Source organism: Nyctereutes procyonoides, unplaced genomic scaffold (assembly GCF_905146905.1).
Source record: "Nyctereutes procyonoides isolate TBG_1078 unplaced genomic scaffold, NYPRO_anot_genome, whole genome shotgun sequence".
In the NCBI taxonomy this organism is placed as follows: domain Eukaryota; kingdom Metazoa; phylum Chordata; class Mammalia; order Carnivora; family Canidae; genus Nyctereutes; species Nyctereutes procyonoides.
Window position 1 is genome coordinate 11,083,453 of NW_026575036.1, and position 13,963 is coordinate 11,097,415.

A 13,963-nucleotide genomic window follows, 5' to 3' on the forward strand; every position below is an offset into this window, starting at 1 on the left:
TCATCCTGAAAAAAAAATGTTAGTAATTTATAAGGGAAGTGGCTTTATTTTTTCTGGTACATTTTCAATTTTTGCAGATTTGTACCAATCCTAAAATCCATTTTTAGGATCTAGCATCCCATACAAACATACCTAAAAAAATAACGTTCCAGGATTAGTGGAGAGCTTAAATCCTCAGAGCAATCTGAACTGACCCCACAGAATTCAAAGCTAAAACCTAGGCAACACTAACAGTATTGTCTAATGAACCTCACTTAACAGGCCCAATACATAATAGCTTCAAAATACATCCAATTTCAGAATACCATTGGCAATATCATTTTTTTCCAACCAATCTTTTTACACTGTTGGAAGAATAGGAATCTTGTAAATGACCTGAAATCTGAGTCAAATTGAAAGTATAAGAGCCTATGTACACTAAGAAATCAAACATGTGTGTCAGTATTAACAGATTTCTTCCAAAGGAAGTGAGAGATCTTAAAAAAAAAAAAAAAACCCAAACTACCTATTTACAAATTTAACACTGTAAAGTCACAGATCAGTCATAAATTGTAAATTAAAAGTTAAAGGGCAAGATATATGCATGAAAAAATGCATAAACCTTCACAGTAAATAGAGTATATAGAGTTAAGGATACTTAAAACTATAAATGAAATTATAAATGATTAAGTAACTGAATTTAAGGAAGGATGAATGATACAAAATAAACCTTAATTTAGCATTTTGTGATATACATACTCTATAATGTTATGGAGAATTTATAGTTAAAAAGCATTCTACCCATGGACACTCCCTAAAATCTGTCAATAGATATTATTCTGCCTCAGACTGATCATTATATACAAAGCTTCATGGATTATTTAGAAAACTGCACATGCATTGTTCTTTAAGTAGAAGACTATATTTTATATATTTCAAGTCAAATCCATTCATCTGGTATTTTATATATACCTTGATTTAGGCAACATCACATTTTGAAAAGATATGCATAAATAGTGGTTAGTAACAAATGATATTTTAAGTAATCCTTTCTCAAAGAATTTTCATTTGAATAGCTAAAAAAAAATCTATGTAATATTAAGTAATACCCTAACATTTAGTTTTTTACATGGGTCTGGATCTGTAAATAATCTGTATGCCTATATTCTGTTTATTTTTTCTAATACTTTGTTTTAAATTGATGAACCACGGGGCTCATGGGTAGCTCAGTAGGTTAAGCAGCTGACTCTTGGGTTCAGTTCAGGTCATCGTCTCAGGGTCATGGGATCAAGTCCCAAGCCTGGCTCTGCACTCAGTGGGGAGTCTGCTTGTGATTCTCTCTCTCTCCCTCCCTCTATCTCTACCTCTCCCTTACCTACCATACACGCTGTCTCTCTCTAATTAAAATAAATAAATAAATAAATAAATAAATAAATAAATAAATAAATAAATACTAAAAAAAGAATAACTCAGTATTTTCCCCCATTAAGTTATATCAGTTAAAAATGAGATTTAAAGGTACAGTCTTTAGACAAATAAAGAATTTAAAAAGCCACAGGCCAAGCCTTCTATATGTTGTTTATTTATAAATTATGATTAAAAATGAATTTAAGATAAAATAAACATTTTTCTAGTAACTCAACCTAAGTTGTCTGGCATAGGCCTAGACTGGCTTCACTAACAAAAGCATGATTCTAGTGAGGAAAAGGCCACAAGTTCAATCTATATAAGGATCACCTTCATTCTATTCTATGAATAGAAAGACCCAAGGCTTATACATATTGCCAATGAAAACAGTGAAAATAAAAATTCATCTTGTCTATGAAAAGAAACATTTCCTGTTAATCTTCACATAAGTAGGAGATACGTGCATTCCATTATATATCTAAATCTATATTTAGAAACAAAATTATAAAAATATCATTCTTATTCTTTTTCACCATATATTTACCTATACAAAGTTTAATTTAATTATATTTGCTAGGGGCACCTGGGTGGCTCAGTTGGTTAAATGTCTGATTCTTGATTTTAACTGAAGTCGTGATCTCAGGGTCATGAGACGGAGCCACCATATGGGCTCTTATGCTCAGCCTGGAGCCTGCTTAAGATTCTGTCCATCCCTCTGCACCCCCACTTCTACTTGTGTGTGTGTGTTCTCTCTCAAAAAAAAAATTGCTGTGATATTAGATTAACCTGCCTTTACAGAAAAATTGTATTTAACCAATGATTTTATTTTACCCCTTTAACACTAAACACAGTAATGTAGTCTTTAATAATTCATCTGTATTGATTATCATGTCTTTGGATTTAGGATTTATATAGCCTCTTGTGTATATTCATTATTTCCATTTAAACAAAAAGTTGAAGAAATTTTTTTAAATGTCATTTTCTTCCTGAACTCTGATAAATGGAACTACTGGGAAGTATGTGCATGGCTTAGGTTAAAGTAGCTTCTCAAAGGGAGTGTGAAAATCCCTTATAGTATTTGGCAAAAAATAAGATTCTGATGTAAAAGAAAACAACTTTTAGAAAGAAGAGAGCCATAAAACTAAAATGTAGCCCTTCTTTTACATAGTCTAATTCACGGTGACTTGCTAGATAGAATTCTGTAGCCAAGATGAATTAAAAATATATGGCATAATGAATGTTTAACACCTTTTTTCTTCTATATCATAAAAGAAATAAAATAAAAACAAAGAGAAGTAGTGAAACGAAGTGGCTACTTAAAAGAACTTTCAGTAAAGTATCCAACTGAACATTACCTCAAAGCTTATTGCACATTTATAAAGGATTTAGTGCACATTGTACTTTCACTATTCCTTTCTGTCAATTCATTAGCTGAATAGATGATAATACCTGGGTTTTTATAAGAGCTACTTGAAGATTCAGAGTCAATTCTGAAAGGAAGTTTTATATAGAAAATGTCACTTTCCCCCCGAAAAGTGGATTTACTTTACCTTCAGCTGGAGCACCAGATCCATTCGATATTTACCAAGAGGGTTTATGTCATTTAGAATCAAAGCAATGATGATATCAATCCCATTTGATTCATGAGTAGCAATACATGTCTAGAAAATAAAATGTTCATAAAACAATATTTATTTACAACATAAAAGCACTAGAAATCATCTGCCATAAAATAGCAGTCGCCTTAGTTTTTTGACCTTTAAAACATAATTGAGATTTAACTTTGAGATTAAGCCAAGGGTTTAAATTTGACTTATTCTTTCATAACAATTCTTTTAATTGATTAATATTGATTAAATGGCTTTGAATGCAGAGCGCTCAAAGAGACAATGTGTGTAAACAAGTATCTTTTAAAATGAACTATTTTTTATAGAATTTGAAAGAATTTCAAAAATTTAGTTAAATATTCTTTCAGACAATAAATTATAATATGCCCTCCAACAGAGGAGTGCCTTAAATTTAGAACTTTAAGATCTGATCTCCCCTGGCTAGGAGAATATTCCCATTTATGAAAGGAGTGTTCACTGTGTGCCTGAGGCTTGTAAATTAATGCTATTGGCAATGATGTAGCGTATCAGTTTAGCCGCTACTTAATGCTAAGTGAGTCACAAAGCTGCTGTACCGCTGGGTAGGAGCAGACAAGGAATACAAGCACTTTCTGATGTCTTAGGGACATCCATCAATTATGGGGTTTGGGGACAAGTTCTGCAGATTCCTTAAACTGACCGATTTATAGAGGGACTTCACTTGGGAAGAGTTTATAAAACATCCTGAGAGATAAATATTAGTATTTTGAAGGTTGGGATCTATTGTGCCAAGATCCTGAACTTAATTCAATGTATAGAACTTGGAAATCAGGAACTGGTGGGTTAGAATTTGTGGAACTACACATTACAATGCAGCACCCAGTGTCAAGGGGTTTGAAAAATGGAAATGCAGGTGAGTTAAATGAGAAAGAGTAAACTCAAGGTAACTCTGAAATGACTGTTATCTTTCAGAATGGGCTTCACTTCTCCCTTTGCAGAAAAATGGTTTTACTCCCCTGACACGAAAGAAAGGTGTCTGTCATCTATCTTCTACATTTCCTGAGTTGATCATTAAGACACTTGCGAGACTTGGAGGGAATAATTTGCAGATCATTTCTGGAATTTTCTGGCAACATTCTTTTCTCCCACACAGTTTCAGGGGGGAGGTTCAAAGTAAGTATATTTTTAGAGTATGTGGGATTCCTGTTTATTATGATTACTTATTACTGTCTTATTTTATTATTAGTTTTACTTCTAGAGCTTACCTGACTTAGTAAATTATTTTCAAAACTCAATTTCATCCTTTTATAAGACTAGAAGTGGGGAATATGTGTTTGATATTATAGATACACATGTTTTTTTTTTACCAACAACGAAACCAAGTCTCCAAATTTGTATTATTTTTCCTTAACTTTAAATCAACAGTTAGGCTTTCTTGTATCATTACCCTAGGAGACTGAAATATAATATAGGAAAATCCAAGTCAAATTCTGCAAACTCCTTTACCAGGTAACATGCAAATTACAGAGGGGGAAAAGCATCATAACAAATTTTCATAACAAATTTTTTATGTCCAGCAATTTTTGAGTTTTTATTCTACATACCTATGTATGCATATGTGTGTACATGTTTATACATATATGTATGCCTATGTCATAATTTGCAATAGAAAAGCAGCATAGTTGTTCTTTTTTCACACTTCTTTGTTATGCACTGATGTTTGGTCTCAATGGCTTCTTTAGAATGTATGCCCAGAAATGTTTACCACTTGAAAGCTCTTTCTTCCAGAGTGAACCCATGTTTGGAATGGTAGCCCCATAACACTGAAGTGGATGTGAACAGCCAATTAATAAACTCTAGTGTGGCTTCCCTCCCCTTACTAGCTCAAGGGTCTTGTCTCCTACTCCCACAATGTTTCCTGGATATCCAAGAAAATGGAAACAGGCAAACATTCTGGAAGAGACAGGTGAAGTTTTACTCTTGAAAATGTAATACAGTCAAAAGAGCACTCTATCTGGACTCAATCAAAAATCCTGAATTTTAAAAATGACTCTAAAGTTTACTGATTGTGTCACTCTGATACTGTGGAAATCACTTATCTAAGAGTCAGAACCTATTCATCCACAAAATGGGAGCAATGAGACCTATTTCATAATTTTCACAAGTTCACTGTGAGTATAAAGGAGATAATATATATTCTACACTACCGTGGAGTGGAAGAAGCCAAAGGGAGTGTATTCCACAAATCCTGGGAAAGAATCACTAAAGATGAAAATTAAGCAATGGTGAAGAAACACATTTTATTCTTTTCAGTAGGTCTGATTTTTATCTTGGACATTTTCATGGGAATATTCTTTTACGATGAAATTAAATAAAAATAGGGCATAATATTTACTAGTCAAGAATTCAGTCTTTGTAGGTTTCGTGAGAACAGTAAAATTATCTGGCAAAGCAAGAAGAAAGATCTTTTAAATGTAGACAAAGCATGGCTCCTTTACCAGTTTGATCCTTTTGCTAATTAGTCATGAATACTTCTGCGTGAAGAACTGCTTTCACGGTTACCTGATTTTCATGGCATGGGCCCTGGCAGTACTCCGTCAAGCTCTCCAGAGTCTGGTTGACCAGCACTACATTCTTCTCATTGATGTAGAGACCCAACAAACCCAGGCCACCCGTGGTACTTCCACAAATGCAGTCCAAAAACTGAAGGGTCTCACAGACGAGGTTATAATTTGTTTTGTTGTTTTGATTCCTCAAGAAGTTCTGAAGGCAAAAGAAAATATACCTGAGCAGTTAAAAGAAATCACTGGCTAATTGGTTTCAGTTCTGTCACTGTGTGTTTTTCTAACTCAAAAATATCCCCATGGCAATGTGGAATGGAATTACTCTTTATAAGAAAGCGTTCACATTTATTAAATTTCCCCTAGGTTTAAGAAAAAAGAGTCTTTTTTCCTCAAGAATCTAAATTTATCAGTATAGTTCATAACAAACATTTCTCAATGTCATTATCTTAAAACTATATGGAAAAAATTAGTAGGAAAAGGAAAAGGAAAAATGAAACTAGAAAGAAGTTCATCAGGACAGAGGCAATCAATTTTTCAAGTAAATGATCCCTTATAAACAGTGCAGCTTCAAACAGTAAATGATACAACCATATGGAGGGCAGCTTAGAAGCACCTATTAAAATATTCAGTTAATCTACTGTTCCACTTCCTAAGTTATTGTATGTGTATATATATGATGCACACACACACATATACAGAAGACTACAAAAAGGTTCACTGCACACTGCTTATAATAGCAAACATTGGAAACCACACCATACCTATCATAATGTGACCGGTTTAACAAATAATAGTACATTCAAATGCTAGAATACTGCAAAGCTATACAAATAAAGTACCTCAATATGTACCAATAGAAACAAAATCTAGTAATAAGTAATTTAGTAACAAGATATATTTCTAAATCAGGATAACATATTTTATTGTAATATATCTATATGTAGTAAATATATCTATATGTAGCAATATCTTATCAATAAATTGCTATAAGATATATATTACTAAATGAGATATTACTAAATAAGTAATTTAGTAATTAATTGAGGAATATTACATAATCTTGGTTTTTTACAAAGAGTGTATGTGTACAGATCAATATGCTTCTATGTGCATAAAAACTCCTGTAAGGAAGTACAACTTGTTAACAGTAATTTCTTTGGAGGAATAAACCTAGTGAAAGGGTAAGCGTAGAGGGAAACCTTCATTTGTATTTATTACCTATTTTTATTAATTTAATTTATTATTTAATTTGCTTATTTGAATTTATTTCTACTATTTACTTTCTTTTAGTTTTTTTTTTAATTTTTTTTTCCAGTTTTGTATTGTGGCAAAATACATATAAAATTTACCATCTTGAACCTCTTTAAGATTACAGTTCAGTGGCATTGAATATATTCAGAATGTTGAGCTATAATCACCATCATCCAATTCTAGAACTCTTTCCATTGTAAAACTAAAATTCTATACCTATTAACAACTCCTCATTCTCCCCTCCCCCTGGCAACCACTACTCTAATTTCTGTCTCTATCATTTTGACTACTCTAAATATGTCATATAAATAGAATCACACAGTATTTGTCTTTTTGTGACTAATTCATTTCACTTGGCATAATGTCTCAAGGATTATACATGTTGTAGCACGTCATAATTTCTTTACTTTGTGAGGCTGAATAATATTCCATTGTATGCAAATACCACATCTATCAATGGACACTGGGTTGCTTCTACATATTAGCTATTGTGAATAATTCTACCTTCTATTAAAACTATTTTAAAGATTTTATTTATTTATTTGAGAGAGGGAGAGCCTGCAAGTGCAGGGGGCAGAGGGAGCAGAGGCGGAGGGAGAAGAGGAAAAAGGATCTCAAGTAGACTCCCCCATGAGTGCAGAGCTGGATGTGGGGCTCAATCTCATGACTCTGAGATCACCACCCAAGCCCCAACCAAGAGCTAGCCACTTAACTAAGCCACTCAAGTGCCCCCAAACTATTTTATTAAGTAGCATTTTGCAGATTGTTTGATCCCACTCTTAATAAGAAAAAATATTTGATCAGATACCATCTATCTCCTACATGGACAGACCAAATGGATCAGGATAAGCCTGTAGACACACCTCCAGTATCCTCTCTCTGGAAGTAATACTTTGCCTTCCACAGCTCTGTAGCAGCCCTCTCCACATTGGTGAGGTGGTCCACAAGATTCACAGATTCTACTCTTCATTAATTCCTGAGCTCCTCATCTCCTTCGAGGATAATTCAGTTTGTATTAATCTACCATCTCTTACCAATTCAGAACACCTGCACTCTAGGCTCTTGCTAAAGAACACAACTTTAAACTCTGCTCTCCCTAATCCTGGATATGTGTTCTTAAATATTTTTTTATTTTTTATTTATTTATGATAGTCACACAAAGAGAGAGAGAGAGAGGCAGAGACACAGGCAGAGGGAGAAGCAGGCTCCATGCACCAGGAGCCCGACATGGGACTCGATCCCGGGTCTCCAGGATCGCGCCCTGGGCCAAAGGCAGGCGCCAAACCGCTGCGCCACCCAGGGATCCCTGGATATGTGTTCTTAGAGACTATTTCACCTTTCACATAGTTATGCCATGGTGACATCAGCAGTGCACAAATGATGCAAAAAACAAAGGGCCAAAATTCCTAGGCACCTCTAAGTGCATCAATTTGACAAAAAAAAAAAAAATGTACCAAAGGAGATGTAAGACTGGGGCTATATTCATCTACAAAGGTATCGACCTTTACTGTCCTAAAAAATCCTCTTCTATACTAACTGTTTCTAATGGAAAAGTATAAATATAGTCTGTATCCTCACTCAAGAAACATGAAGTGAGTTGGAAATGATGAAAGCCAGTGTCTATAAAACCGTGAAAGGTAGTAGGGCACCTGGGTGGCTCAGCTGATTAAGCATCTGACTCTTGGTTTCAGCTCAGGTCATGATTTCAGGGTCTTGAGATCGAGTCCTGAGTCAGGCTCCATGCTTAGCAGAGTCTGCTTGAGATCCTCTTTCCCTTTGCCCTTCCCACTCCTCTCTAAAATAAATAAATAAATAAAGCATTAAAAATAAAAGCTATGAAAGGTGTAGATGAGGCAAATCTGACCTTACTCAACAAATACTAGAATGCTAGGATTTGATGACGCTGATGGAGGCTAAAAAGATGTGAGTTGAGGATGCAATGGAGGATACTGTACAAGCCTGATTTTTTTCATGCATAAAAGAATGTTCCCCTTATTTTTCTTTATTTAGATGCAAAAGTTTCTTCCCAACTCAAAGAGCACTATTGGTTTTACTGATTATCTCTCCAAAACGATACGTTAGTTTTATTTGAATTTAGTTACCTACAATCACATACTGTCTTCTCAGCTTTTACACAAAGTAGAACAAATACCTGCAGTTCTCGGTTGTGATTCTCACACAGCAACTGAAGAAACCTCAGTATGGGCTGCATGATGGCAATTGCAGGGCTCATCGTTACTTCCTCTGCAGACTTTTCCTCGGCGTGTCCCGCTTCCGATCCTGCACACATAATGTCTATTTCTGGATCCATTTCCCTTCGGTATGCACAGTATGCTTTGGACGTTGCGGAAGAAGCTTCTGTTAATTGCCCTTTCATTCCCTCTTTCAAAAGTAATGATGAATCTCTTACTGAAATAAAACAGTACTCTCATATTTCTGATTTAACTTCCTTTTGCTAATTAAAAAACAATACAACCAGTTACCCAAATTCTCTAACAATTGAATTGAAAATTATTTGACAAGAGGTACATCAATTTCCCCAAAATAATCTGAAGTAGCAACTAAAATGTTAAATTTGCACAGGACATTAAGAAAAAGATCTTAATGCTTCACTAATTTCAGAAGGGCTTGTGTGTTTCTGATAAATATAAAATATGAGAATTCTTGAATACAGGAAGGTAGAAAAAGTATGGCAAACTTCAAAATGTTAATGTTTATATGATTTGTATTTACTTCACAGAGACTCTGTTATTCCAAATACCAAGAATCTTTCATTAGATTATGGTGCTATAATTCTTATTCTTAAAGTTTGGACTTCACGAACACTCCAAAGGTTTGGGCAATTGGCTCTTTACCATGCATTCCACAATGATGCCAAGTATTTTCACATCACTAGTTGCTTTGCGCTGATGATGCCTAGTTTGAGTTTGGTCCTGCACAGCTGTTTCAAGGTAAGCCCCGTGGCCATAATAATTTAAGAATGGAGCACCATACATAGAACCACAGTTGGGATAATGACACTAAGGTAAGGGAGATGACAAAGATCGGTGAGACTTAAAAGTTGTGACCTTCTTTTCTCTCTATTCCCCCCCAAGTACTCAAATATTTCGTTACCTCTCATTCGTGGACCAGCTGTCATCAATTCATTGTCATCATCCCTTTTTTTGTTACCTAAGTCTATGGTATTAACTGTTACTGTTGATCTTATCTCTTTCTGTGCAGCCTTCATTCGGTCATAGAGAACTTTGAAGAATTTTTCTGATTTTTTTTGTTCATGCAACTGCTGGTAGAAGGAATACTGCAAGAAACCATATTTTAAGATATTAATACCCAAGTGGAGAAAAATAGTGCTGCTATGCTTGAAATAAACATAAACATCATGGATAAAAGCACAGATTTAATGTGCCGCCATTATTATTTCATAAATTAGCAGCTTTTACCATCTCCTGTACTAGTTAGCATATACTAATAACAGCTTGTATTTGCTTAGCACTTTCCACTAAAATCCAATATATTATCCTGTTATTGAATTCATCCTTACTCATTATTTTACTTTAAAAATTTATAAGGGCACTGTAAGAAGTCATATGCAAAGAGTTACTTTTTTGGATTTATTTTTAAAGATTTTATTCATTTATTTGAGAGAGAGAAAGACAGAGATAGTGAGAGAGACCATGGGAATGGAGGAGAGAGAGAAGCAGGCTCCCTGCTCAGCAGGGCTCCATCCCAGGACGCTGGGATCATGACTTGAGCTGAAGGCAGACACTTAACCAACTTAGCCACCCAGGCACCCCTTGATTTTTTATATTACTATAAACTCATGTTTTGATTCAACATATATTTATTGAGTACCTACTATGTGCCAGCCCCTTGCTACTACTATGGATAGAACAAAAAGGGAAAGCCACCACAATCCCTGCCCTCATGAGTTTGTCACCTAGAGTGGAAAACAGCCACTAATCCAATGATCATCCTGTGTAAATGTGAGTTTACACAGTTACAAAGAGTTATTTTTCTCTTTATCTAAATTATAGTACATTTAATTTAGAATGTGTTACCATGGCAGCCTCACTCACAGGAACCCACTGATAGATAGGCACTAAGTTTTTTTGGTACTTCATTAGCTACATTGCTTTGCATGGGGTCTAAGACAAGCCTGCCATAAAATGTATAAAACGGATTCTGCTTCAAGAGTGAATAATGATGCAGAAAAGATCCAACACCAAAAAGATAATGAAATATATCTTAGTGAGAGGTAAAAATACTGAACCTTGAGAATATCTGCCTAATCACTGTCTGCTTAATGCCTTATAGAAGTATCCAGAAGAGGTGGGAGATGATGGGAAAGGTGATATACTCCGGAGAAGACAGAATTTGTACTGAGTGGGGAAATTACATGTTATTAATATGAAAATCTGGGATAGACACAATATATACAACAGAAATAAAGTAAAAAAATTAATAAAGATAATTCTAGTAACTGTACTGATTAAAAGACAGTTATATAACCCTGATGAGAGACACTGTGAAGAAAACTTATGAAAAATAATGACTCCCAAATCAAGTACAATGAACCATAAGCCAATAAATGTAAACAGCCAGTTTTGGCGAGGCTGGCTCCTGTACATAAGCTTTCCTAAAAGAATGCCGGGAACCATGATCCATAAGGTCCTGGGATTTGCAGGTAAGATTCTGATGGCATCGGGTCTTGAAATGCATGCCTGTCCTGCAATTTTCAATATAGGCAATGTATGAGTACAGAGCAATTTATGAAGCCTTAGGATTTGGCTTTGTCCCTACAAGGGGAAGCTCTAAGCGAAGGCTAGCAACCCCTCAAGAAAGCAGGGCAAAAGGCACAGTAACTATAGCAACTACAGTGAAACAGTGAAGCTGGTTCTGTTAATTCAAAGGATAAATGCAGCGTTTACAGACCTCTCTGGTCCCACAAATTAAGCTGATGCTTAAACCCTAATATTTTCAATATAATCGGGTTAGAAGGTAAAAGGAGGTGCCAATACATTAATGAGGAGGTTAAAGGAACTTTGTGGCTCTATGAAAACAGTTTTGTAATTTATTTAGTTCCCTGAAATACATTATCTCAGTGATACTTTCAGTACAACTGCGTGATAAGTAATAAGTATTCTTGTTTCCATTGTAAAAATCAGTAAGATAAAGTTTAGTAAAGGTAAATGACCTGCCCAATATTACATAACTAGTAAGTTGTAAAAGCTAGGATTTAAATCTAGATTCTTTGACTCTAAATCACTAAATTTATTAAAGTCACCTCTGAAGCTCAAAATAACAGGTTATTTACAGAAACTCCACCTTTTTAAAACCAGGACAGTGTGACTTTAATAAAGATAAAAAGCATGTTTTATATATATATATGTACATAATCTCAACAGGAAGCATAAAGATTTCTCTTGTGAAAGATATGGTTTTTGATTAGGAAACTGCTTCCATAAAGTTCAGAGTATAAGGGGAAACCCTAAGGTTTTTTTTTTTTTTTTTAGGAACCAAGGGTGATGGATCAACAGATCTGTGTGACAGAGGAAGGACTTTCCCCCAAGAAGGATGGGGGAGCCTAGAAGAGGAAAGGCAGAGAAGGACAAGGAAGCGAGGAAGTGAAGAGATGGGGTAAACCTAGGGCAATGATGCAGGGTGAATCAGCCAGCGAAATTTCCCAGGGGTCAGGAAGTAGGTTATTTCAGAAAGGAGATGTTTAGAGTGGTGAAGAGCATGGATGATGGAGCCAGACTGTATGGGTTTGATTCCTGACTCTATCTGTAACTAGCCATGTGAGCTCAGTAGGGAGCTAAGACTGTCTACCTCAGATTCTTTCCTGGCAAGATGAGATAACATATGTTATCTCATCAGCTAGTGTGAGAACTAACCAAGTTAGTACACAGAAAGCACTAAGAACAGTGCCTGGTATTCCTTACTTCCATTGTTATTATTAGTTCTCAGTTTGAAATTATAACAGAAGTACCTCCCCTCTGCTCCCCTTCAACCAAACTTTAATCATGTATGTGAAACATAGAAATTGGCTTCTATAGCTAGAAGGACATAAAGAAGGGAATCAGATTCCTACAAAAGTAGGGCTGCCAAGCATTAGTGCATAAGGGCACTGTGATGATGTGAAACCCCCTGGGGACTGGCAGGGGTCTCAGGGAGGAGTGGATTTTAGACTCTGCTAAAGGGCAAGGAGGAGGATTCAAGCTGACCTCAGTGAGACCTTTTAGAGACCAGAGAACACAGCTGTTATTTGGGGTATACAGTGATCTAGAAAAGTGACCACCCTAAATAGAGGATGGCTGGTAAATGACATTATCATAACCCATCTTTTAAAAAAGGCCTTCATACACAGAAATAATTTAATGCTATTTCATCAACATATCTTTGCTGAATGGTGATAAAGCACAGTAGATAGCAGAAATAGGACATGATCTACTTTGAGAAAGATGACATTTAATTGGAGAGGCAAGATGCCATTCAAATAACAATGGAACAAAGTAGCATAGGCAAAGTGCCAAATGGATAGTAAGGAAATATGTGTTATGGGAGCTCAGAAAAAGGAGTGGTGGTCAAGGCCGGAGCCAGATGGGGAAGACTTGGGGAAGGGAGTAGAATGTGATTCAAACCATTCATTCATACAGCCGTCACTCCTGAACATTTCTTGGGCCAGATATGGTGTCAGACACAAAGGATACAAAGGTGACTTGCGTGTGGTCTCAATTTTTAAGGATGCATACATAATTTGCTAGACAGAGCCTGACGCACATGTGGAAAGGCAGAAATGCCACTGAAGACATCTGTAGAATACAGCAAGCGCAGACAGTAACTAGTGTACAATTTTGCCTAATGGGACACGGGATTGGAAGAGGCTTCTAAGAGAGGTTCGTGGGTTGGGTCTTCCTAGAGGACAAAGCAACATGAGAAATGACTTGACACCTATGAGAAAGAAGAGCTTAGTATAGTTGGAGCACAGGAGAGAGGATGGAGGAGGAAGGAGGTAGAATAAAAAAGGAAAATGTGAAGAGATTAAATCATGAAGGATCTTATGGACTGTGTTCAGGAGTTTGCCTTTATAGGACAAGAGATTGACTTAAAGCAGGAGAATAACATGTTTTTTGGAAAGATATCTTTGGAGGCAAAGTGGATAACTATCTGGAGAAG

At 35.6% G+C, this 13,963-nt stretch overlaps 1 protein-coding gene across 1 annotated transcript in view; it reads right to left on the reverse strand.

Annotated features, from left to right (window-relative positions):
* ITPR2 (inositol 1,4,5-trisphosphate receptor type 2) overlaps nucleotides 1–13,963 on the reverse strand; it is a 469,109-nt gene that overhangs the window by 144,420 nt on the left and 310,726 nt on the right. Inside the window, exons 40-43 of the mRNA XM_055318489.1 lie at nucleotides 9,902–10,085; nucleotides 8,940–9,196; nucleotides 5,535–5,735; nucleotides 2,937–3,047 (exon numbers count right to left, since the gene is read on the reverse strand). Of these exons, the coding sequence (XP_055174464.1) occupies nucleotides 2,937–3,047; nucleotides 5,535–5,735; nucleotides 8,940–9,196; nucleotides 9,902–10,085 (753 nt within the window). The remainder of the gene's footprint in view (nucleotides 1–2,936; nucleotides 3,048–5,534; nucleotides 5,736–8,939; nucleotides 9,197–9,901; nucleotides 10,086–13,963) is intronic.